General features: G+C 39.2%; 1 protein-coding gene across 4 annotated transcripts in view; it reads right to left on the bottom strand.

Moving 5' to 3' along the window:
* LOC133655902 (tensin-2-like) overlaps nucleotides 1-3,394 on the bottom strand; it is a 47,281-nt gene extending 43,887 nt beyond the window's left edge. For all 4 annotated transcript variants that reach the window (XM_062056526.1, XM_062056535.1, XM_062056544.1 and 1 more), the window contains exons 1-3: nucleotides 3,365-3,394; nucleotides 1,741-1,790; nucleotides 1,479-1,662 (exon numbers count right to left, since the gene is read on the bottom strand). In XM_062056526.1, coding sequence (XP_061912510.1) covers nucleotides 1,479-1,662; nucleotides 1,741-1,748 — 192 coding nt within the window. In that variant the 5' untranslated portion in view covers nucleotides 1,749-1,790; nucleotides 3,365-3,394. The remainder of the gene's footprint in view (nucleotides 1-1,478; nucleotides 1,663-1,740; nucleotides 1,791-3,364) is intronic.
* Nucleotides 3,395-26,980: the final 23,586 nt, after the last annotated feature.

The raw sequence follows: 26,980 nt of genomic DNA on the forward strand, positions 1-26,980 counted from the left end.
ATATCCAAAGATAAACTTCAAACCTATCCGTTGACATAAAGTTGAACATTTTCTTACCTTTTATGCCCTTTTTTTGTCAAATAAAATCCTGTTTTTTATAGCAAAAACACAAAATATGCAACATTTTCCCCCCCAAATTTTTTAAAGGTTAATATTTGATGTGAAGTAAATGGAGCCCAAAATAGGTAAATATTTCATAACAACATTGATTTTGGTTAATTAGTGTTTTTTGAGCAATGACAGTTAAAAAATAAATCAAACTGAAGTTCTGGAGGATCCAAAAGAGATCCACTTATAAAAGTGTTGAAAATAAGTCAAACATATTTAATGCCTGAATCTCTAGATCAACTTCAGATCCATCCGTCGATTGTAAGTTTTTATTTATTCATCTATGTTTTATGTTTTAGGCACTTTTTGTCAAAGTAAACTCAGTATTTTATGACAAAAACACAAATTAAGTTCTATATTAATATCTATTTTTACTTTCACCACTTAAATATCCAAAGATAAACTTCAAACCTATCCGTTGACATAAAGTTGAACATTTTCTTACCTTTTATGCCCTTTTTTTGTCAAATAAAATCCTGTTTTTTATAGCAAAAACACAAAATATGCAACATTTTCCCCCCCAAATTTTTTAAAGGTTAATATTTGATGTGAAGTAAATGGAGCCCAAAATAGGTAAATATTTCATAACAACATTGATTTTGGTTGATTAGTGTTTTTTGAGCAATGACAGTTAAAAAATAAATCAAACTGAAGTTCTGGAGGATCCAAAAGAGATCCACTTATAAAAGTGTTGAAAATAAGTCAAACATATTTAATGCCTGAATCTCTAGATCAACTTCAGATCCATCCGTCGATTGTAAGTTTTTATTTATTCATCTATGTTTTATGTTTTAGGCACTTTTTGTCAAAGTAAACTCAGTATTTTATGACAAAAACACAAATTAAGTTCTATATTAATATCTATTTTTACTTTCACCACTTAAATATCCAAAGATAAACTTCAGACCTATACGTTCAACATTTTCTTATGTTTTTTGCCCTTCTTGTCAGAGAAAATCTTCTTTTATTTATATGGCAAAAACACAAAATATGCAATATTTTCCCCAAAACATTTTTTCAAAGTGGAATATTTGATGTTGAATTGCTGCATAATTTATACCAACATTGATTTGAATGATCATTTTGTGAGAACTTAGAGTTTTAAAGTAAAAAACTGCCTGTATGGCAACTTTGTGTTATTAGTATCCGTATTTGCAACATTTTCTGGTTACCCGTTAGCTCTTTAATTCCACTTAATATCGTAACAGTATTTCTAAAATGTGCCGCGGGACGTTAACAAATGAACTTTGGACACCCCTGATTGAAACACCTCAGCCAAGCATATGATGATAAAAACACAGCATTAATGTGTGTATTGTACATATAATACAGGTATGCTGGTATTATTGTCATATTTGTGTATGACCCACCAGGAACTTGTCTTGGTGCTTGGATTTCAGCATGGACGCCATCTCCTGCAAATGGCTGCCATAGCGCGGCTCCTCCAGCTCGGGCATGAAGAAGACGGAGATGATCCTCTCGGTGATGTAGGTGAGGTCCAGGTCGTAGTGGCGCTCCATGACTTGGTCCATCACTCGCTCCTCGCTTTTACTCCTGCACACCAAAACCATTTCAGCCCATGGAAGGTGGCATCCTGACTTGGAAAGGTGAACATGTGACTGAGTGGGTCACCTCGGCATGGAGCCTCGTTTCTTCAGGGAAGTCGATGTCACGGAATTGTGCTGTGAAGCGTAAAAGAAACGTGGGAGAAAAAATGAGAAAAGGCAATTGTGTATGAGGGGCCGTTAGGGACATCATTCGGAATTACTTGTTATACACACTACTGAAATGCTCTCATGTAAACAACTGAAATGTTTTTCTCTCACACACACACTACTGAAACACTCTTACACACACTACTGAAACATTCTTATACACACTACTGAAACACTCTTATACAAACTACTGAAATGCTCTCACATAAACAACTAAAATCTTTTTCTCACACACACTACTGAAACACTCTTATACACACTATTGAAACACTCTTATACATACTACTGAAACACTCTTATACACACTACTGTAATGCTCTCACATAAACAACTAAAATATTTTCCTCACACACACCCTACTGAAACACTCTTATACACACTACTGAAACACTCTTATACATACTACTGAAACACTCTTATACACACTACTGAAATGCTCTCACATAAACAACTAAAATATTTTTCTCACACACACACTACTGAAACACTCTTATACACACTACTGTAATGCTCTCACATAAACAACTAAAATATTTTCCTCACACACACCCTACTGAAACACTCTTATACACACTACTGAAACACTCTTATACATACTACTGAAACACTCTTATACACACTACTGAAATGCTCTCACATAAACAACTAAAATCTTTTTCTCACACACACACACTACTGAAACACTCTTATACACACTACTGAAACACTCTTATACACACTTCTGAAACACACTTATACACACTATTGAAACACTATTATACACACTGGTGAAATGCTATCATACACATAACTGAAATCCTTGCACACATACTACTGAAATTGTTTTCTCTCACACGCACGTGTAAAAAGCTTACACACACACAGGTGAAATCCGTTTATACATGCTAGTGAAAAATAATTCCAGGTGTGTGTGTGCGTGTGTGTATGTGTGTGTGTGTGTGTGTGTGCGTGAGAGAAAAAAAAATCAGTAGTGTTTATGAGAGTGTTTCAGTAGGGTGTGTGAGAGAAAAACATTTTAGTTGTTTATGTGTGAGCATTTCAGTAGTGTATGTAAGAGTATTCCAGTAGTGTGTATAAGAGTGTTTCAGTAGTGTGTATAAGAGTGTTTCAGTAGTGTGTGTGTGAGAAAAAAATGTCAGTTGTTTATGTGAGAGCATTTCAGTAGTGTGTATAAGAGTGTTTCAGTAGTGTGTGTGAGAAAAAAAATTCAGTTGTTTATGTGAGAGCATTTCAGTAGTGTGTATAAGAGTGTTTCAGTAGTGTGTGAGAGTGTTTCAGTAGTGTGTATAAGAGTGTTTCAGTAGTGTGTGTGTGAGAAAAAAATGTCAGTTGTTTATGTGAGAGCATTTCAGTAGTGTGTATAAGAGTGTTTCAGTAGTGTGTGTGAGAGTGTTTCAGTAGTGTGTGTGAGAGTGTTTCAGTAGTGTGTGTGAGAGAAAAACATTTCAGTTGTTTATGTGAGAGCATTTCAGTAGTGTATGTAAGAGGTAATTCGGAATAATGTCCCTAACGGCCCCTCATAAATGTGTGTGCACACGTACCTGCTCGGGGGTTGAGGCGCAGGTGGGGGACACCTGGGAAGAAAGGGCGCAAGTTATTTCATGGCAAAATAAGAGCTCATGTAAATAAACATGATCTTGATCCTCAATGGTCACAAGGAGGGTTTCATCCATCCATCCATTTTCTGCCGCTTGTCCCTTTAGGCGCGGCGGGGCACATGGAGGGTTGATGTTCCAAATCTAAATGTGGCCATTTTTTGGAGTAATCCAATAAACTATTGACACGTTCCATTCATCAAGCTATGGAATAAAACACACTTTGTAGCCTCAATGTGCAATTTAGTTGAAATAAACAATAATTTTTCTGATGAGACTTGTTATTTTCCTCTCATAAACGCACATCAAATTCTGTGTTTCTTAACTGTAGGGCCGAGCCCCATTGTTGGACCGCCGCCCCCCCAAAAATATCGGTTTCTCAGCCGCAACGGTACTTAGTTGTAATACACATTCCCACCACTTGTGGCAGTAATGACAGTAGCAAAAAAACTAGAGCAAAAGTTAGAGAGAAGTTATTGCAGCGCAAAAATTATGACTAAAGTAGTAAAGCTGGATTTTTATTTGAACTTTAATTTGAGTGACAGTCTAGTTAAGAAACATATTTATTGTTTATTTCAGTGGTCCCCAACCTTTTTGTAGCTGCAGACCGGTCAACGCTTGAAAATTTGTCCCACGGACCGGGGGGGGTTATTTATTTATTTATTTATTTATTTTTCATAAAGAAATACAATCATGTGTGCTTACGGACTGTATCCATGCAGACTGTATTGATCTATATTGATATATAATGTATATATTGTGTTTTTTATGTTGATTTTGATTTAAAAAAATAAATATATATATATATATATATATATATATATATATATATATATATATATATATATATATATATATATATATATATATATATATATATATATATATATATATATATATATATATATATATCTTGTGCGGCCTGGTACCAACCAGTGGTTGGGGACCACTGGTTTATTTAGTTTATATGTATATGTAGTTTTCATCAGTTATGAGTGCCTTCCTAAGCACTTTATTTGATTTGTACTTATTTTTGTAATCAGCCTGACCAAAGCCTAAAGTTTGTGTTGAATAAATAATCATCTTTGTGATGAACACATGCTTTCATATCATTTGATCTGTTCAACTGGAAGTAGGTTGGATAGAATGATTGACTTAATTTCAAGAGTAAAACTGTTAAGGTTAAGACCCCCTGATATTGAAGTAAAAAAAAACAACAACAAAAAAACAAGGCAGTAGACAATAATGATCAAAACTAAATAAAAAAGACTGAACTTCTTCTACCACGGGCCACGTATTGAAAAGTCATAACATGCTGGGGCAATTTTGATATTTTTGCATTCTGTAAAAAAATGCTAAAAACAAAAATGAAATATATTTAAAGATATAACTTTATGTCTGCTTCGTATTATAGGCGACGTTATTACTCTTATGCGGTATCAGAGCCTTTAGTATTGGCCGATACCAATATTAACCCGATACGATATCAGCGCAAATACTTTTATTTTGTAGTGAGAAATGTTAGAAAAGGTTTGACCAAGTCAAACAGAGAACAATTGTAGACATGAAAAACACTAAACTGTTTATTATTGACCGTCTGGAATGTATTTCTGCTGTCTTTAAGTTGAAGTGAAGTGGAAACAGTTTTTTTTTATGATAAACATGCTTCACTACACACCGTAGGAGGATACAATAGCTCACCGCTAACAAAAGATAGCGGTCCTAAATGTAAACAAACTCCATGGGTGGATCTACACCTGACATCCACTGTAATGATACCAAGTACAAGAACTATGATTACATCAATATTTTTTATTGTCACAAAATATTGTTTTCCTTTTAAAAAAAAATCATATTATGTTTATAAACTCAGGAAATACGTCCCTGGACACATGAGGACTTTGAATATGACCAATGCATGATCCTGTAACTACTTGGTATCGGATCGATACCTAAATGTGTGGTATCATCCAAAACTAATGTAACGTATCAAACAAGAGAAGAATAAGTGATTATTACATTTTAACAGAAGTGTAAATAGAACCTGTTAAAACAGAAAATAAGCGGATATTAACAGTAAATGAACAAGTAGATTAATAATCAATTTTTACAGTTTGTCCCTTATAATGTAGACAACATAATAGAATGATAAATGACACAATATGTTACTGCATACGTCAGCAGACTAATTAGGAGTATTTGTTTGTTTACTTACTACTAAAAGACAAGTTGTCTAGTATGTTTACTGTTTTATTTAAGAACTAAATTACAATAATAAACATATGTTTCATGTACAAAAAGATTTTATTTTACAATAAAGACAATAATGACATTTTCTGTGGTCCCCTTTATTTAAAAAAGTATCAAAATACATTTTGGTACCGGTACCAAAATATTGGTACGGGGACCACGCTAATGTGTATATATGGATCAATCAATCAATCAGTGTTTACTTACTGTATATAGCCCTAAATCAGGGGTGTCAAACTCAAATACAGAGTGGGCAAAAATGTCAAACTAAACAAAGCCGTGGGCCAAGGTTGAACAAAGTAACCTTTTAATAGGGACCCAAACAAGTTTTGCATTGAATATTGAACAAACAAGGCTTATATAACTTTATAGTGACATGCAAAATCGAGTTTCAAATAATAATAATAATAAAAAAATATCAATGGCATATCAAATACAATTTAAATAAAAATGTAATGCCTCTTTTCTATTTGCAGCCTTCTGAGGTAAATATCAACATTAACTTTTTCCGCAGGCTAATAAATTTGAAAATAAATTAAGAATGAATAAACCAACCATTCAGGACTTTAAACTGCTCAGTTTGCAACACACTGATCTAATCTGATGTGCCCAAGCCAGATACCTGCCATCTTTTCTTGGATGCTAGTTAATTAATGTCGGGGCTCAGACTTTGAGCTGAGGCAACCTTCATTATCGAACGAAGGTGTTCATCAGTCATTATATCTCGTAGTCCACCCGGACCACAGTCTTGGGGGCGTGCCTTAAAGGCACCGCCTTTAACGTCAGCTTTTCATCCATTCTAACAATGTGCCGGCCCAGTCACAAGATATGTGCGGCTTCTGTACGCACACACACCTGAATGCAACACATACTTGATCAACAGCGATACAGGTTACACTGAGGGTAGCCGTATAAACAACTGTAACACTGTTAGAAATATATGCCACACTGTGAATCCACACCAAACAAGAATGACAAACACATTTCGGGAGAACATCCGCACCGTAACACAACATAAACACAACAGAACAAATACCCAGAACCCTTTGCAGCACTAACTCTTCCAGGACGCTATAAGGTGTGTGGGGGTGGGGGTGGAGGGGGGGGGGGGGGGTGTTGGTGGTAGCGGGGGTGTATTTTGTAGCGTCCCGGAAGAGTTAGTGCTGCAAACGGTTCTAGGTATTTGTACTGTTGTGTTTATGTTGTGTTACGGTGCGGATGTTCTCCCGAAATGTGTTTTTCATTCTTGTTTGGTGTGGATTCACAGTGTGGCGTATATTTCTAACAGTGTTAAAGTTGTTTATACGGCTACCCTCAGTGTAACCTGTATCGCTGTTGATGAAATATGCGTTGCATTCACTTGTGTGTGCGTGCAGAAGCCGCAGATATCTTGTGACTGGGCCAGCACTTGATGGACTGGATGAAAAGCGGACGTGACGATTTTCGGGAGGGGCACTGGGAGTCTCCCGGGAGGGTTGGCAAGTATAAGAATTAGCGGTGAATGCGATGTTACCGCGGCACCGCCGCTGTATATAATCAGCGGGCCAGCTCTAGTGTTAATTTGATATCGCCTCAAGGGCCAAGTGAAATCACACGGCGGGCCAATTTTGGCTCGCGGGCCAGAGTTTGACACCCATGCCCTAAATCATGAGTGTCTCAAAGGACTGCACAAGCCACAATGACAATATGTATGTATCTATGTGTACTGAAACTAATGGCGATGTGCATGTGGAGATATTTGCTTTATGCTGCATTGGTACTAAAGCAAGGAGACGTCTTAATCATGACCACTTCCAACACACATCAACACCTTCAGGATGAATTAGAAAGGGTATTGCGAGGTATCATCAGAATAAACGGACAACAACTTCCTGCAGACACATTCCAACAGTCTTCCCAGAATAGCTCCAGTCAGCTGTTGCAGAGAGTAGACCCAGGCCTGACTCCAACACACATCTAAACGTCTCCTGTGCGTTTTATCCCATTATATTGTACTTTCCTAACTATAAGCCGCATCAGCATATAAGACACACACACCACATTTTAGAAGAGAAATGTTTTTGGTATATTAGTCGCAGATATATACCTATATATATATACCTATACTGGCTCACCTGCACTGGCTTCCTGTGCACTTAAGATGTGACTTTAAGGTTTTACTACCTGTATAAAATACCAAAGGGTCTAGCTCCAGCCTATCTTGCTGATTGTATTGTACCATAAGTCCCGGCAAGAAATCTGCGTTCAAAGAACTCCGGCTTATTAGTGATTCCCAGAGCCCCAAAAAAGTCTGCGGGCTATAGAGCGTTTTCTATTGGGGCTCCAGTACCCTGGAATGTTCTGGCAGTAACAGTTAGAGATGCTACCTCGGTAGAAGCATTTAAGTCCCATCTTAAAACTCATTTGTATACTCTAGCCTTTAAATAGACCCCCCTTTTAGACCAGTTGATCTGCCATTTCTTTTGGGGGGCACAAATTCGGTGACCACTGATAAGGCGCTAGCTTTCCAAAGTCAGGACCCAAGTTGGACCACTCATCTGTGCATCAGTTGGGGACGTCTCTGCACTGCTGACCTGTCTCCACTCAAGATGATCTCCTGCTGGCTTAACTAAATCCACTCCTGTTGGTCCCACTATGGACTGGACTCTAACACTATCAACTAGATCCACTATGGACTGGACTCTCACACTATTAAATAGATCCACTATGGACTGGACTCTCACACTATTAACTAGATCCACTATGGACTGGACTATCACACTATTATGTTAGATCCACTATGGACTGGACTCTCACACTATGAACTAGATCCACTATGAACTGGACTCTCACACTATTATGCTAGATCCACTATGGACTGGACTCTCACAATATTATGTGAGATCCACTATGGACTGGACTCTCACACTATGAACTAGATCCACTATGGACAGGACTCTCACACTATGAACTAGATCCACTATGGACAGGACTCTCACACTATTACGTTAGATCCACTATGGACTGGACTTTCACACTATTAACTAGATCCCCTATGGACTGGACTCTCAGACTATTAACTCAATCCACTATGGACTGGACACTCACACTATTATGTTAGATCCACTATGGACTGGACTCTCACTATTATGTTAGATCCACTATGGACTAGACTCTCACTATTATGTTAGATCCACTATAGGCTGGACTCTCACACTAGTATGTTAGATCCACTATAGACTGGACTCTCAAACTATTATGTTAGATCCACTATGGACTGGACTCGCACACTATTATGTTAGATCCACTATGGACTGGACTCTCACACTATTAACTAGATCCACTATGGACTGGACTCTCAGACTATTAACTCGATCAACTATGGACTGGACTCTCACACTATTATGTTGGATCCACTATGGACTGGACTCTCACACTATTATGTTAGATCCACTATGGACTGGACTCTCACAATATGAACTAGATCCGCTATGAACTGCACTCTCACACGATTATGTTAGATCCACTATGGACTGGTCTCTCAAACTATTATGTTAGATCCACTATGGACTGGACTCTCACACTACTATGTTCAATGCACTATGGACTGGTCTCTCAAACTATTATGTTAGATCCACTATGGACTGGACTCTCACTATTATGTTAGATCCACTATGGACTAGACTCTCACACTATTAACTAGATCCACTATGGACTGGACTCTCACACTATTAACTAGATCCACTATGGACTGGACTCTCACACTATTAACTAGATCCACTATGGACTGGACTCTCACACTATTAACTACAAACCCCGTTTCCATATGAGTTAGGAAATTGTGTTAGATGTAAATATAAACGGAATACAATGATTTGCAAATCCTTTTTTAACCCATATTCAATTGAATGCACTATAAAGACAAGATATTTGATTTTCAAACTCATAAACTTTTTTTTTTTTTTGCAAATAATTATTAACTTAGAATTTCATGGCTGCAACACGTGCCAAAGTAGTTGGAAAAGGGCATGTTCACCACTGTGTTACATGGCCTTTCCTTTTAACAACACTCAGTAAATGTTTGGGAACTGAGGAGACACATTTTTTAAGCTTCTCAGGTGGAATTCTTTCCCATTCTTGCTTGATGTACAGCTTAAGTTGTTCAACAGTCCGGGGGTCTCCGTTGTGGTATTTTAGGCTTCATAATGCGCCACACATTTTCAATGGGAAACGGGTCTGGACTACAGGCAGGCCAGCCTAGTACCCGCCCTCTTTTACTATGAAGCCACGTTGATGTAACATGTGGCTTGGCATTGTCTTGCTGAAATAAGCAGGGGCGTCCATGGTAACGTTGCTTGGATGGCAACATATGTTGCTCCAAAACCTGTATGTAACTTTCAGCATTAATGGCGCCTTCACAGATGTGCAAGTGTGGAGAGGGGCGTGGTTCACGCGTTCCCTGCGGGCGGGGTGTGTGCAGGGGCCGGCCATGAAGCAGCAGACAGGTGAGTGGATAGCTCAGCTGGAACGAGTTATCTAATCACCTGTTCTTTTATTAGCAGCGTCGGAGACCATGAGGGGAGGCGAGCTGGAGAACACGGAAGCGAAGCCGCCTGAGTGAGAGGGTGCTGAAAAGCTAAAGGGACTTTGTATAGAGATAATTAAAACAATTGTAAACGCTGGGCTGAAAAGCCAAAGATACTTTGTATAGAAATAATTAAAACCATTGTAAACGCTGCCTCAGAGTGTTGTGCCATTTCCTGTGGTCCCAGAAGAACCTGAGTAAAGAGACATCTTCACAGTAAGTTACCATGTCTTGGGCACTAATACACCCCCATACCATCACAGATGCTGGCTTTTCAACTTTGCGCCTATAACAATCCGGATGGTTCTTTTCCTCTTTGCAAATAATCATGAACTTAGAATTTAATGGCTGCAAAACATTGCAAAAAAGTTGTCACAGGAGCATTTTTACCACTGTGTTACATGGCCTTTCCTTTTAGTAAAGGTTTGGGAACTGAGGAGACACATTTTTGAAGTGGAATTATTTCCCATTCTTGCTTGATGTACAGCTTAAGTTGTTCAACAGTCTCCCTTCTGATATTTTAGCCTTCATATTGCACCACACATTTTCAATGTCTGGACTACAGGCAGGCCAGTCTAGTACCCGCACTCTTTTACTATGAAGCCACGCTGTTGTAACACGTGACTTGGCATCGTCTTACTGAAATAAGCAGGGGCGTCCATGATAACGTTGCTTGGATGGCAACATATGTTGCTCCAAAAGCTGTATGTACCTTTCAGCATTAATGGCGCCTTCACAGATGTGTAAGTTACCCATGTCTTGGGCACTAATACACCCCCATACCATCACAGATGCTGCCTTTTACACTTTGCACCTAGAACAGTCCGGATGGTTCTTTTCCTCTTTGGTCCGGAGGACACGACGTCCACAGTTTCCAAAAACAATTTGAAATGTGGACTCGTCAGACCACAGAACACTTTTCCACTTTGTATCAGTCCATCTTAGATGAGCTCAGGCCCAGCGAAGCCGACAGCGTTTCTGGGTGTTGTTGATAAACTGTTTTCGCCTTGCATAGGAGAGTTTTAACTTGCACTTACAGATGTAGCGACCAACTGAAGTGTTCCTGAGCCCATGTGGTGATATCCTTTACACACTGATGTCGCTTGTTGATGCAGTACAGCCTGAGGGATCGAAGGTCACGGGCTTAGCTGCTTACGTGCAGTGATTTCTCCAGATTCTCTGAACCCTTTGATGATATTACGGACCGTAGATGGTGGAATCCCTAAATTCCTTGCAATAACTGGTTCAAAAAGGTTTTTCTTAAACTGTTCAACAATTTGCTCACGCATTTGTTGACAAAGTGGTGACCCTCGCCCCATCCTTGTTTGTGAATGACTGAGCATTTCATGGAATCTCCTTTTATACCCAATCATGGCACCCACCTGTTCCCTATTATGTTAGATCCACTATGGACTGGACTCTCACACTATTAACTAGATCCACTATGGACTGGACTCTCACACTATTAACTAGATCCACTATGGATTGGACTCTCACACTATTAACTAGATCCCCTATGGACTGGACTCTCACACTATTAACTAGATCCACTATGGACTGGACTCTCACACTATTATGTTAGATCCACTATGGACTGGACTCTCACACTATTAACTAGATCCACTATGGACTGGACTCTCACACTATTAACTAGATCCACTATGTACTGGACTCTCACACTATTATGTTAGATCCACTATGGACTGGACTCTCACACTATTAACTAGATCCACTATGGATTGGACTCTCACACTATTAACTAGATCCGCTATGGACTGGACTCTCACACTATTAACTAGATCCACTATGGACTGGACTCTCACACTATTATGTTAGATCCACTATGGACTGGACTCTCACACTATTAACTAGATCCGCTATGGACTGGACTCTCACACTATTAACTAGATCCACTATGGACTGGACTCTCACACTATTATGTTAGATCCACTATGGACTGGACTCTCACACTATTAACTAGATCCACTATGGATTGGACTCTCACACTATTAACTAGATCCGCTATGGACTGGACTCTCACACTATTAACTAGATCCACTATGGACTGGACTCTCACACTATTAACTAGATCCACTGTGGACTGGACTCTCACACTATTATGTTAGATCCACTATGGACTGGACTCTCACAATATCATGCTAGATCCACTTGACGTCCATTGCACCGGTCGCCCGGGGGGAAGGGGTTCCCCACATCTGCGGTTCTCTCCAAGGTTTCTCATTGTTATCACATTGGGTTGAGTTTTTTCTTGCCCTGATGTGGGATCTGAGCCGAGGCTGTCGTTGTGGCTTGTGCAGCCCTTTGAGACACTCGTGATTTAGGGCTATATAAATACATTTTGATTGATTGATGATTAATATGTTGAACAATAAGATATTTGCATTTTGTAAATATTTATTTACATAACCTAATTGTTTCCAAACAGTGTGTATTGGCAGTAAAACGGATGATCAAACAAAACAGAAGTCATTGACATCTTTAGTTTGCCTTTATGGACGAATACGAGCAGCTGAGATAGGCTCCAGCACCCCCTGCAACCCCAAAAAGGGACAAGCGGTAGAAAATGGATGGATGGATAAATATGATTTTCTTCTTTTTCGATAAGGTTCAAGATGTTTATCGGGATTCTTCTTCTTTGTACTTTGAACATTTTCTTAAACAGGATCATTTGAGTAAATTGTTTGCGTTCTTTGCTTAATCCATGCCGTAATTCGGACGTCAAATAAGAAAAATCCACAGATTAGCCGCGTCTTTGTATAAACCGCAGGGTTCAAAGCTTGGGACAAAAGTAAAATCGTCTGGAAAGTAAGGTATTTTCTCGGGGTGTCCCCACTGTCCTGATCCAATATTGGCATCAGATATCGGTCGTACTGTACACAAAGCAAACATGTGAAATCTCCAGTCTAAGCTCCTACACACCCAGTCCTGTAGGGCAGTGGTCCCCAACCACCGGGCCGCGGCCCGGTACCGGTCCGTGGATCGATTGGTACCGGGCCGCACAAGAAATTAAAAAAAAAAGATATATAATTTTTTTTTTTTTTAAATAAATTAAATCATTCTGTTATTAATATTTCTGGTTCCTACATTATATATCAATATAGATCAATACAGTCTGCAGGCATACAGTCCATAAGCACACATGATTGTATTTTTTTATGACAAAAAAACAAAAAAAACATGAGTGTAAATGGGGGAGGGAGGTTTTTTGGGTTGGTGCACTAATTGTAAGTGTATCTTGTGTTTTTTATGTTGATTTAATTAAAAAAATATATATTATTATTATTTTTTTTAATTTCTTGTGCGGCCCGGTACCAATCGATCCACAGACCAGTACCGGGCTGCGGCCCGGTGGTTGGGGACCACTGCATTAAACCATATCCAATTGCATTTACAATACGCAAAGTATGTGAAAATACTGTCGAAACATCACAAAATGCCACAAATTCAGTCAGCCATTTTGAATATTTCGCTCTCAACAACTTCGGTAATTTCCGTAGATTCTACGTCACTGTAGTAACGCTTCTGCACGCTGACCATATTATTAGGTCAGTTATACTGGAAATATGCACAACTTAGAAAGAGATGTGCTGTTTATCATTCACAATCCTATGTAAGTTAAGAACACATATGTTTGGCTTTTTATTATGCATTGTAAAAGGTAAATAAATATCTAACAATTGAGTCAACAGATAGAAGGTCCTCTCATTATACTATATATATATATATATATATATATATATATATATATATATATATATATATATATATATATATATATATATATATATATATATATATATATATATATTTTTTTTTTTTTTTTCAATTTGTCGCACTTTTATTATTTCATTATTTGTAACTTGCAATTTTACTTTTTATTCGAACCATTTTACTGTATTGCTTTTGCACTATCTTGTTTAGCTCATTCATTGTTTATGTTCTTTGTTTGTTTTTGTTTTTTTGGGTTTTTTTGCTCTATGCTTTCTAACCTGTAAAGCACTTTGGTCCAATTCAAAAATTGTTGTAAACGTGGTATATAAATAAAGTTGCCTTGCCTTGCCTTGCCTACTCTCTAAAAACATCCAGAAACAATACTCCATTTACATGTCCTGACCTGAAAATTAACCAAATATGAGTGATATTGTTATTATAAGCGCTAACGCAGACAGACTATTTTAGCGGCGCATTGATAGCAGTGAGCTATTGTTGACACACTATAAACCGGCGGCTGCTTCTGTTCGGTCTCAAACTTGCTAAAAGTAAATTGTAGATTATAATTAATGCATCGCTCACCTCCTAGTAGACAAATGTGGCCATGGACCGACAGGCTGGTCCACTTTCACATCCTCCGAGATGGCGAAAAAGACACAAAAAGACGCTTCCTGCAGGAAAAAAATGTTTAACCCTTTGTGAGGATTGCGATTGATTCTTCATCTAAACGGAAGTATGTGAGCGTCCCGTCGGTCGGCATTCCAGTGAGAGTGGAAATATTACAGTAAGTGGTATTCTGGTTTATCATGATTAGTTTGTATGTTTAGCACCTAGCAAAACTGCTAATGCTATAGTGTCACAAAAAAGCTGCATCTTCTAAAACATATTGCTCATCCTCTTTGTGTTCGGGCTCAAAAATATAAGGTTCTGGATTTTAATTTCCCCCAAAGTAATCGTTGTTGGCTCTCACAAAGTCTACTTGATTAGCATTGTTGTTGATGGGGAAGGGATCTGTGGTTCCTCCATTATCTCTCAAAATGGCTGGGGAATCTCTGTGAGATTGATACTATTTTGATCATATCTATTTATCCACAAATCAGATATTTTTGACAATAGTTTCAATATCGAGGCCACTTGTTTTTCCACTCTACTGCTACTTTAAGTCTCCAATATAGGTCTGGTATCGGGACACCTGTACTAATTACAAGGAAACAGCAAACCCTCCAACAGCTCCAGCAATAAACAACAGAAGGTTAAGACACCTCGTCAACTTTTCACCTTTCAACCCTTGCGACGGGGTTGATTGCCACCCGGGCTTGACAGGTGTCGAGCAGCAAGTTAACACTCCCGACAATCACAGCTATGTAGGAGTTAGAGCGCCCTGGTGCATGTTCCTTTGTACAACTGTTAGCATGTTGTCGGTACAACATTGTTATTTTTACAACCTTTTTTTTTTTTTGGAGACAAGTAAAATGGTAAACGGTAGGGAAGACATAACTCTGCTATGGAACTGAACAATTCCTTCTTTCTAGCGTGCACAGAGATAGTGTAAGCTAAGCTAAGTTACTCTCCATTAAATGTAACTAAGCTACAAGTTACTCTCCATTAAATGTAACTAAGCTATAGGGAAAGTTATCCCCGGAGAATTGTAGCAAGCTACACAACAAACTGCACCGATCCGCCTGTCGATCTCACCATCCACTCTTCCCTCACTCGTGAACAAGACTCTGAGGTACTTGAACTCCTCCACTTGGGGCAAGATCTCCACCCCAACCTGGAGATGGCACTCCACCCTTTTCCCGGGCGAGAGCCATGGACTCGGACTTGGAGGTGCCGATTCCCATCCCAGGGCAAGATCTCCACCCTAACCTGGAGATGGCACTCCACCCTTTTTCCGGGCGAGAACCATGGACTCGGACTTGGAGGTGCCGATTCCCATTCCAATCGCCTCACACTCGGCTGCGAACCGATCCAGTGATAGCTGAAGATCCTGGCCGGATGAAGCCATCGGGACCGCATTATCTGCAAAAAGCAAAGACCTAATCCTGCAGCCACCAAACCGGATCCCCTCAACGCCCTGACTGCTATAAAAGTTATGAACAGAATCGGTGACAAAGGGCAGCCTTGGCGGAGTCCAACCCTCACTGGAAACAGGTCCCACTTACTGCCGGCAATGCCGACCAAGCTCTGACACTGATCATACAGGGAGCGGACCACCACAATCAGACAGTCCGATACCCCATACTCTCTGAGCCAGGGGTCACCAACGTGGTGCCCGCGGGCTCCAGGTAGCCCGTAAGGACCACATGAGTAGCCCGCTGGCCTGTTCTGAAAATAGCTCAAATAGCAGCACTTACCAGTGAGTTGCCTCTATTTTTTCAAATTGTATTTATTTACTAGCAAGCTGGTCTCGCTTTGCTCGACATTTTTAATTCTAAGAGAGACAAAACTCAAATAGAATTTGAAAATCCAAGAAAATATTTTAAAGACTAGGTCTTCACTAACTGACAAAGAAACAGATAACAGATTTGGTGTCCAGTTCAAAGTGTGACATGATTTATTTAAAAACTTGAGAGTTGACTTTTGTATTTTACATGAGGTATTTGTACAAACATGGTGCAAAAAGTAATTCATGATTTGTTAAAAAATGTTAGTGGCTAGCTAGTTAAAATGGGATATTGTGATTTCATAAGACTGTCTTAGAAGTTATCATTTGAAAATGTTCATTTTGAAAAATGTGCACTTAGAGAAAAAATAAAAAATAAAGTGTTGCATATTGATATTTATCTGTTTCTATATATATTTATTGTGAGAAATCATTAAGATGATCAGTGTTTCCACAAAGATAAATATCATTAATTATTAATAATAACATAGAGTTAAAGGTAAATTGAGCCAATTGGCTATTTCTGGTAATTTATTTAAGTGTGTATCAAACTGGTAGCCCTTCGCATTAATCAGTACCCAAGAAGTAGCTCTTGGTTTCAAAAAGGTTGGTGACCCCTGCTCTGAGCACACTCCCCACAGGACTTCCTGGGTGACACGGTTGAATGCCTTCTCCAAGTCCACAAAGCACAGTAGACTGTTTGGGCAAACTCCCATGCACCCTCAAGGACCCCGCCGAGAGTATAGAGCTGGTCCACTGTTCCACTACCAGGAGGAAAACCACACTATTCCTCCTGAATCCGAGGTTTGACTGTATCGATTCGTTGTGGTGAAGAAGGAGCTGAGCCGGAAGGCAAAGCTCTCAATTTACCGGTCGATCTTCGTTCCCATCCTCACCTATGGTCATGAGCTTTGGGTTATGACCGAAAGGACAAGCGGCCAAAATGAGTTTCCTCTGCCGGGTGGCGGGACCTTAGAGATAGGGTGAGAAGCTCTGTCATTCAGGAAGATCTCAAAGTAAAGCCACTGCTCCTCCACATGGAGAGGAGCCAGATGAGGTGGTTCGGCCATCTGGTCAGGATGCCACCCGAACGCCTCCCTAGGGAGGTGTTTAGAGCACGTCCGACCAGTAGGAGGCCACGGGGAAGACCCAGGAAACGTTGGGAAGACTATGACTATGTCTCCCGGCTGGCCTGGGAACGCCTCGGGATCCCCCGGGAGGAGCTGGACAAAGTGGCTGGGGAGAGGGAAGTCTGGGCTTCTCTGCTTAGGCTGCCGCCTCCGCGACCCAACCTTGGATAAGCGGAAGAAAAGGATGGATGGATACACTACAAGCTACACGACAAAAGTAGCTAGATAAATCAAAGCTACATTTAACAGCATTTCTATCTATGGTCCACATGTATAATATCAATGTTCCTGTAACCGTACAAATATTACTATTAACTATCTGTGACACCCTACAACAGACCTGGGCAAATTAAGGCCCCGGGGCCACATGCGGCCCGTTAAGCTTTTCAATCTGGCCCGCCGGACATTCCCAAATAATTTTTTTAGATCTTTCAGATGGAAACTGTCGCTGCCATTATGATGTGCAGTCATGTTTTTAAATGACCGTAAGTCTTGTACTATAAAAAGTATTTCAATGGTTGGAATCTGCGCTTTTGCATGATATACTAGTTACTATGGTAATCTAATTAGTTACTATGGTAATCTAAATTAGTTACTATGGTAATCTTAGTCACAGCAGCTCAGACGAGGCACCAAGCAGTGTGGGTGGGGAGTGTTTCCACAGAGTGTCAGCCTGAAATGTGGGTGTCAGGGACAGATGCGGAAGGAGATTTTTACAACAAAGTTCTAAAGCTTAGTGATATATCAGATATATCAGATTGTAGGTGGGGTTTTTTTTTACCCCTCGCTTTCATATTTCGTGGTGTTTGTTACATTTTTGTTGCGTTTTGCTTGATTGTAAAATATGCCGATCGAGAGGGTAGGTGACATTCATATGTTGTCAATATTCAGTGTTTTATTGCTCATAGTTAATATTGTAAATCCCACATTCTTTATTTTCAGTACATTCTGGGTGCCTCATTCAGTAAACAAATTTTAAATTCCATTCTGTTTTTTTAAGGCGGTCTGTCATAACGTTTTTATCATTCAATCAGACATTATTGTGAGGTTTGGTACTAGTGTTCCTAAAAATAGTTATACCGGCCCCCAGACACATTGTTGTCTCTAAATTTGGCCCCCGAGTCAAAATAATTGCCCAGGCCTGCCCTACAACTACCTCTACTGTATGTGTTTATTTTAGTTTGCCTTTTCTCTGGCACACCCCTATTATGTTATTAATTTTCTCTGCCTACAATAAAAAAACAGCGTCTATCTATACCAGATGAAGAGAGCAGTTATGATTGTGGTTTACAGAGTCAACAACTAAAAACTAAGGCATTGTTTTCTCTAAAGGCATACATTTATGTAAATATGGCAAAGGACACACATTATTGTGGGTTTCATCTTCATCGCTAAAGGACAAATCTCATCTGTGGGAGAGAATTCTTTTTTTTTTTTTTGATTGGTCAGCTTGAAGCGTCCCTCTGTCTCTGACTCCCTCCTGGTCATGTGACATGAGTGTCTGTTCGGATTGTGCTTGTGTAAAACCCACAGTAGTAAAGAAGGACATGGAAATGTTGCCTTTGGGGAAGAACTAATTGGTTAAATCCTGGTTTATAGGAGCTAGGTTCCAGGAAGGCAAGGTAACAGACAGGTACACGTGTGTGTGACCATGCATAAAACAACAAGACCAGGACTGAACCTGGAGACAGAAGGTCTTGACATAAAAACCCCCACATGTGTGGTTGGTAGGCTCTTCATTAATGCGTGCAGACTGGAGCCATTGGGGGCCCAGGCCATCTGGTCCAGCTTGTCTTCATCATCAGTGCGCTTTACTGAGGCGCCAATGACTGCGCTCCGCCACAGCCTCGGGGACCGACTCGGTGCCCACCAGCTGATTTGGATTTGGATCTTGTTCAGTAGCACCTCTCGCCTCCCTTTCCTTTTTACAGCAAAGTTGGTTTCCTGTCTCCATTATAGCAAGAAAAAAACAGAAGAACTTTCCATCAAGGGACTGGTTCCACCATCAAAGTTGAGTCTGGACTTGACCAAGATATTATTGGCAACACAAGGGAGTAGGTCTGTGTACCTTCCCTTCATTCTATTTCCAATTCTTCAATGCAAATCAAAAAACACGTTCCGGGCCATTTTTTCTATTTTCAACTATTTCATGAGACTTTTTTAAAAACGATAATAGGACTCCTGCTGGGCAAAGATGCTAAAAACATGCTAAACACAAAGGAAAAGCTAAAATACTGCTTCCGGTACATTTTGTCATCACCCAGATGAACAAGCATTTTTGCATTTTGGATGAACATTTTTTTTTTTTTTTGTGTTTATCTGGAAAAATTCAAATCCATGAAAAGAAAACAGCACATAATCCAATTTGATGGCAATATTTTTATTCAAATCAACCTTTTTTGTTTGTTTTAAAATCTGCCATACAGTCCTGGTCAAAAGTGTACATACACTTGTAAAGAACATAATGTCATGGCTGTCTTTCAATCATTTCTACAACTCTTATTTTTTTTGTGATAAAGTGATTGGAGCACATACTTGTTGGTCACCAAAAAAAATCATGAAGTTTGGTTCTTTTATGAATTTATTATGGGTCTACTGAAAATGTGAGCAAATCTGCTGGGTCAAAAGTATACATACAGCAATGTTAATATTAGCTTACATGTCCCTTGGCAAGTTTCACTGCAATAAGGTGCTTTTGGTAGCCATCCACAAGCTTCTGCTTGAATTTTTTACCACTTCTCTTGATAAAATTGGTGCAATTCAGCTAAATGTGTTGGTTTTCTGACATGGACTCTTTTCTTCAGCATTGTCCACACGTTTAAGTCAGGACTTTGGGAAAGCCATTCTAAAACCTTCATTCTAGCCTGATTTAGCCATTCCTTTACCACTTTTGACGTGTGTTTGGGGTCATTGTCCTGTTGGAACACCCAACTGCGCCCAAGACCCAACCTCCGGGCTGATGATTTTAGATTGTCCTGAAGAATTTGGAGGTAATCCTCCTTTTTCATTGTCCCACTTAAAGCACCAGTTCCATTGGCAGCCAAACAGGCCCAGAGCATAATACTACCACCACCATGTTTGACGGTAGGCCTGGTGTTCCTGGGATTACAGGCCTCACCTTTTCTCCTCCAAACATATTGCTGGGTATTGTGGCCAAACAGCTAATTTTTTGTTTCATCTGACATCACATGGACAAAGATAAGACCTTCTGGAGGAAAGTTCTGTGGTCAGATGAAACAAAAATGGAGCTGTTTGGCCACAATACCCAGCAATATGTTTGGAGGAGAAAAGGTGAGGCCTTTAATCCCAGGAACACCATGCCTACCGTCACGCATGGTGGTGGTAGTATTATGCTCTGGGCCTGTTTTGCTGCCAATGGAACTGGTGCTTTACAGAGAGTAAATGGGACAATAAAAAAGGAGGATTACCTCCAAATTCTTCAGGACAATCTAAAATCATCAGCCCGGAGGTTGGGTCTTGGGCGCAGTTGGGTGTTCCAACAGGACAATGACCCTAAACACACGTCAAAAGTGGTAAAGGAATGGCTAAATCAGGCTAGAATGAAGGTTTTAGAATGACCTTCCCAAAGTCCTGACTTAAACGTGTGGACAATGCTGAAGAAACAAATCCATGTCAGAAAATCAACCAATTTAGCTGAACTGCACCAATTGTTTCAAGAGGAGTGGTCAAAATTTCAAGCAGAAGCTTGTGGATGGCTACCAAAAGTGCCTTATTGCAGTGAAACTTGCCAAGGGACATGTAAGCAATTATTAACATTGCTGTATGTATACTTTTGACCCAGCAGATTTGCTCACATTTTCAGTAGACCCATAATAAATTCATAAAAGAATCAAACTTCATGAATGTTTTTTGTGACCAACAAGTATGTGCTCCAATCACTCTATCACAAAAATTTAAGAAATGTAGAAATGATTGGAAACTCAAGACAGCCATGACATAATGTTCTTTACAAGCGTATGTAAACTTTTGACCACGACTGTATATAATACAAATCATAAAATCTAAAAAAAATTTCACAAAAGATGAATTCTACGAATTTTTAAACATTTTAATACAAATTACAGAGATCATTCAAAAAAAGGTTTTTCTTTCATGTGATCAAAAACTAGTATAATGAAATGACACTGCATATTACTTTTAGCAAAATTCTAATTTGAATAAAAAATTTATTTTTAGACCAGATAAAAATGTTTACTTTTTATGGAACTAAATGAAGGACTTCCTATGGGAAGCAATACTTCTGACCTGAATAAAATGCTTCCGTTCACAAAAATGTAGCATTGCATGCAAATGAATAATACTATCAAAATATCTAAAGTGTATACCTGCTAAATTTGCTAAAAAGCTAGCATGCTAAAATGCTAACTGTAACATGTGTCAACTTTGTCAAGTACCAAAATATATTACTCTGAGGTGTGTACCTGAAAAGGTTGCTTAAAATGCTAGCATGCTAATTTTAGCATGCATCAAGTACCAAAATATGACTGACGTGTACGCCTACAAAATGAGCTAAAAAAAAAAAAAAGCTTGCATACTAACGTTAGCATGCTAATAGGTATCACTCGTCGAGTATCAAAATATCTAAAGCGTATACCTGCTAAATAAGCTCAAAAGCTAGCATGCTAAAATGCTAATTGTAACATGTGTCAACTTTGTCGAGTACCAACATATTTTACTCTGAGGTGTGTACCTGAAAATGTGTTTATAATTTCAGCATGCTAAAGTAACATGCTAACAGTATTATGCTAACAGGCTAATCATAGCAGCTTACAGTTAACATTAGTGAAATAGAGAAACAAATGACACTGAGGTGTACACCTGCTAAATTAGCTAAAAAGATAGCATGCTAAAATGCTAACTGTAACATGTGTCAACTTTGTCAAGTACCAAAATATATAGCACTGAGGTGTGTACCTGGAACAAGTTGTTTAAAATGCTAGCATGCTCATTTTAGCATGCATCAAGTACCAAAATGATTCCCGAGCGCGGCCGCCGCTGCTGCTCACTGCTCCCCTCACCTCCCAGGGGGTGGGACGAGGGGATGGGTCAAATGCATAGAGTAATTTCACCACACCTAGTGTTTGTGTGACTATCAGTGGTACTTTAACTTTAACTTTTTTTTAAATATGATCGACGTGTACACCTAAAAAATAAGCTAAAACAAAGCTAGCATACTAAAGTTAGCATGTTAACAGGTATCATTCGTCGAGTATCAAAATATCTGAGGTGTATACCTGCACAATTAGCAAACAAACCTAGCATGCTGATATCAAATAGCTCTGGGCCGCAAATGGCTGATCCAGACCCTAAAGAAGAAACCACAGCTCCCAAGTGCTGGCAGCACTCATGCCACCTCACACCAACACACTCGACTGCAGGCATCATCTTCCTAATCACTCGTGCGGCTTCACGTCGAGTCATTTTCAGTGGATAGTAAATTTATCAATTTTAGTTTTTGAGTAGTCTCAGTTATTATATGGCTCAGCTATGCGCAAAACAAAACAAAAAAAGTCAGTTTTCCCGGGTGTCATTCCACAGAATCCAATCCAACATGCCCTCCAGGAGGAGCGTAAGTGAGTAAACCTTTCCATTTGGATCTGGAGCAGGCAAAAATAAGCAAGAGCTTCTCCCATCTTCTAAAACGCACAACAAGTAAAGAACAGAAAGGGCGATGAGGTAATGAAATAGTTGGAATAAATGATTCATCCTAACTCTTCTTTTTTTCCTCTTCCATTATCCCTTCCTACCCCCTGCAGTTTGTCACCAACCCTCCTCTCTGAAGGGAAGAACAAGTTAGGGGAAACGAGACTTGGAAGGGAAATAAAGTGAGCTCTTGGATGGAGAGACATGTCGACAGCTGAACACGCAGCTATTTTCATCAGGCTGCCTTAATTTAGACTCACTCGTTTGTTTCTCGGACAATCGTCGCTGCATTTGTTGTCATGACAACAGCCTTGACAACAGCCTTGTCTCCGATGAAATATATATTCAACCCTTTTTATATCTACTGTGTATCCTGTGTCGAGTACCGGAGTGTATAATGTCATAAATGCGGAGGGAAATGAGTGTTTCCTTGGGCACAGCCGGTAGTACGCGCAAAAAACCTTGTTTAAATAAGGCGGTCTGCACCACTTTTGCACTTAGATCACCCGAAAAAAAGGTGAACACGCCCACTAATACGTACACACCAGCCTTGTCCCGTACCTGTACCGGTATAGGGTTGTACGTTATACCGGTACTAGTATAGTATTGCGGTACTAATGAATCAAAAATGGTACTATACTCTGTTTGAAAAGTATCACTTCCAAATTAGTCTTATTATTTTATTTTTTTTTCAACGGGCATGTTGTCACTTGGTGACATTGCTGGTTTTACGAGTAGAGGAGCGTGTTCGGCAGCGCACACACACCGAGTACTTACAAGCAGACACAGTGTGTAGACAGAAAAGGGAGAAAGGACGCATTTTGGTGTAAAAAGTAAAGATAAAGGAGAAGTTATAACACTGAAACGCTCTCAGGAAGAGGTGCTTTAAGACATGGCTAGCTAGCTAGCAGCTAATCGGCAGTGTTTTAGCTTCTTCCCAATCACTAATCCTTGTCTCTATTGCGACAAACAAAGTAAGTTTCTTACAAGTAGTATTATCACTAGGGATGTCCGATAACGGCTTTTTGCCGATATCCGAAATCCCGATATTGTCCAACTCTTAATTACCGATACCAATATCAACCGATACCGATATCGACCGATATATACAGTCGTGGAATTAACACATTATTATGCCTAATTTGGACAACCAGGTATGGTGAAGATAAGGTCATTTAAAAAAAAAAATTAATACAATAAGATAAATAAATTAAAAACATTTTCTTGAATAAAAAAGAAATTAAAACAATACAAAAACAGTTACATAGAGACTAGTAATGAATGAAAATGAGTAAAATTAACTGTTAAAGGTTAGTACTATTAGTGGACCAGCAGCACGCACAATCATGTGTGCTTACGGACTGTATCCCTTGCAGACTGTATTGATCTCAATTGTTATATAATGTAGGGACCAGAATATTAATAACAGAAAGAAACAACCCTTTTGTGTGAATGAGTGTGAATGAGTGTAAATGAGGGAGGGAGGTTTTTTGGGTAGGTGTACTAATTGTAAGTGTATCTTGTGTTTTTTATGTTGATTTAATAAAAAATAAATAAATAAATAAAATTAAAAAAAATAAAAATAAACGATACCGATAATAAAAAAAACGATACCGATCATTTCCGATATTACATTTTAAAGCATTTATCGGCCGATATCGGACATCTCTAATTATCACTGGAGGACAAGGAATTGCTAAACATGCTTCACTACACACCGTAGGAGGATACAATAGCTCACCGGCGTCACAATGTAAACAAACGCCATGGGTGGATCTACACCTGACATCCACTGTAATGATACCAAGTACAGGAGCGTATCTAGTCGATACTACTATGATTACATCGATATGTTTTGGTATCACAGCATCTTGAATGATAAAATGATAAATGGGTTATACTTGTATAGCGCTTTTCTACCTTCAAGGTACTTAAAGCGCTTTGACAGTATTTCCACATTTACCCATTCACACACACATTCACACACTGATGGCGGGAGCTGCCATGCAAGGCGCTAACCAGCACCCATCAGGAGCAAGGGTGAAGTGTCTTGCCCAAGGACACAACGGACGTGACTAGGATGGTAGAAGGTGGGGATTGAACCCCAGTAACCAGCAATCCTCCGATTGCTGACACGGCCACTCTACCAACTTCGCCACGCCCTCTTCTTTCCTTTTTAAAAAAATCATATTATGTTTATAAACTCTGGACACATGAGGACTATGAATATGACCAATGTATGATCCTGTAACTACTTGGTATCGGATGGATACCCAAATGTGTGGTATCATCCAAAACTAATGTAAAGTATCAAAGAAGAGAAGAATAAATGATTATTACATTTTAACAGATGTGTAGATAGAACATGTTAAAACAGAAAATAAGCAGATATAACGGTCATGTCCACCAGGGAGGTTTTTCCTTCATAATGTCATAACATTTTTTACTTCAGTCGGCCTTTTGTGTTTCTCACCAAAAGTGCTGGTAAAAAGTCTTCAGGAACATCATTTAGAAGTCATAGGACAGCCTAGACTTTCACTAGAAGTCATTGCATTGTATTATATATACCAAGGTACTTAACCTCAGGGCCGGGGGCCACCAAAGCTGTGGTCCGTATGTTGTTGTAATACACTTTTCCACCACGTGTGGCAGTAATGACAATCTCAAACAAACAGAAGAAGTCTGGAGCTAAAGTTTCTTAGGCACAAAAATTAAGGCGATTAATTAAAGTCATAGAGAAGTTTCTTAAGCACAACAATTTAATTAAATGCAATTAAATGTAATTAACTAAATGTATTTATTTATTTATTTTTAAAATGTTTTAATTACCTTTAAATTAAATGTAATTAAAAATAAATTAAGGCGATTAATTAAAGTCATAGAGAAGTTTCTTAAGCACAAAAATTAAGACTAAAGCGGTGAAGCTGTATTTTCATTTGCACTTGCATTTATCGACAGCAACATTCATTATGAATTTGTTTTATTTATTCTAGCACAACGTACTGCAACTGTGTGTAAAAGGATTTTTCATCAGTTATTTATGAGTCTTATGTTTTGGTGAGTACTTATTCTTCTAGTCAGCCTGACCTAAGCCTGAGGTTTATGTGTTAAATAAGTAATAATCTTTGTGATTAATACATGCTTTCACATCGTCTGACAAGGTTGTACACTGTAAGTAGGATAGATATCAATTTTGGATTTTGATTAAAATCAAGACAAAAAATTTGGTGTTAACATTTGAGTGGGGCCCCCACTTTTCCCCTTTGTAGTGGAAAAGTCGGGCTGAAAAAGGTTACTGTAGAATAAACACGATAGGATATTAAACAAACCACACAGACGTTATTGCTCGTTGGTTGATAGGAGGAAATGAAATAAATGAAAGTAAACATCAAGGGTGGTCAGCCGTGTGTGTGTGTGTGTGTGTGCGTTTGTGTGTGTGTGTTTGTGTGTGTGTACTCTGTCACTTTAGATAAGACTAAGAAATCATGTTAAATTAGTGTTAGTTTGCCCGTCACCACTAAAAATACGCAAGAGGTAAATGGGTTGTACTTGTATAGCGCTTTCCTACCTTTTTTTTTAAAGAACTCAAAGCGCTTTGACACTATTTCCACATTCACCCATTCACACACACACATTCACACACTGATGGCAGGAGCTGCCATGCACAGCGCTAACCATGCCCAACAGGCGCAAGGGTGAAATGTCTTGCTCAAGGACACAACAGCCATGACTAGGATGGTAGAAGATGGGGATTGAACCAGCGACCCTCAGATTGCTGGCACGGCCACTCTCCCAACTTCGCCACACCGTCCCCAGGCGCCGAGGTGATGCGTCAA

The sequence above is a fragment of the Entelurus aequoreus genome, linkage group LG01 (genome assembly GCF_033978785.1).
Source record: "Entelurus aequoreus isolate RoL-2023_Sb linkage group LG01, RoL_Eaeq_v1.1, whole genome shotgun sequence".
Classification (NCBI taxonomy): domain Eukaryota; kingdom Metazoa; phylum Chordata; class Actinopteri; order Syngnathiformes; family Syngnathidae; genus Entelurus; species Entelurus aequoreus.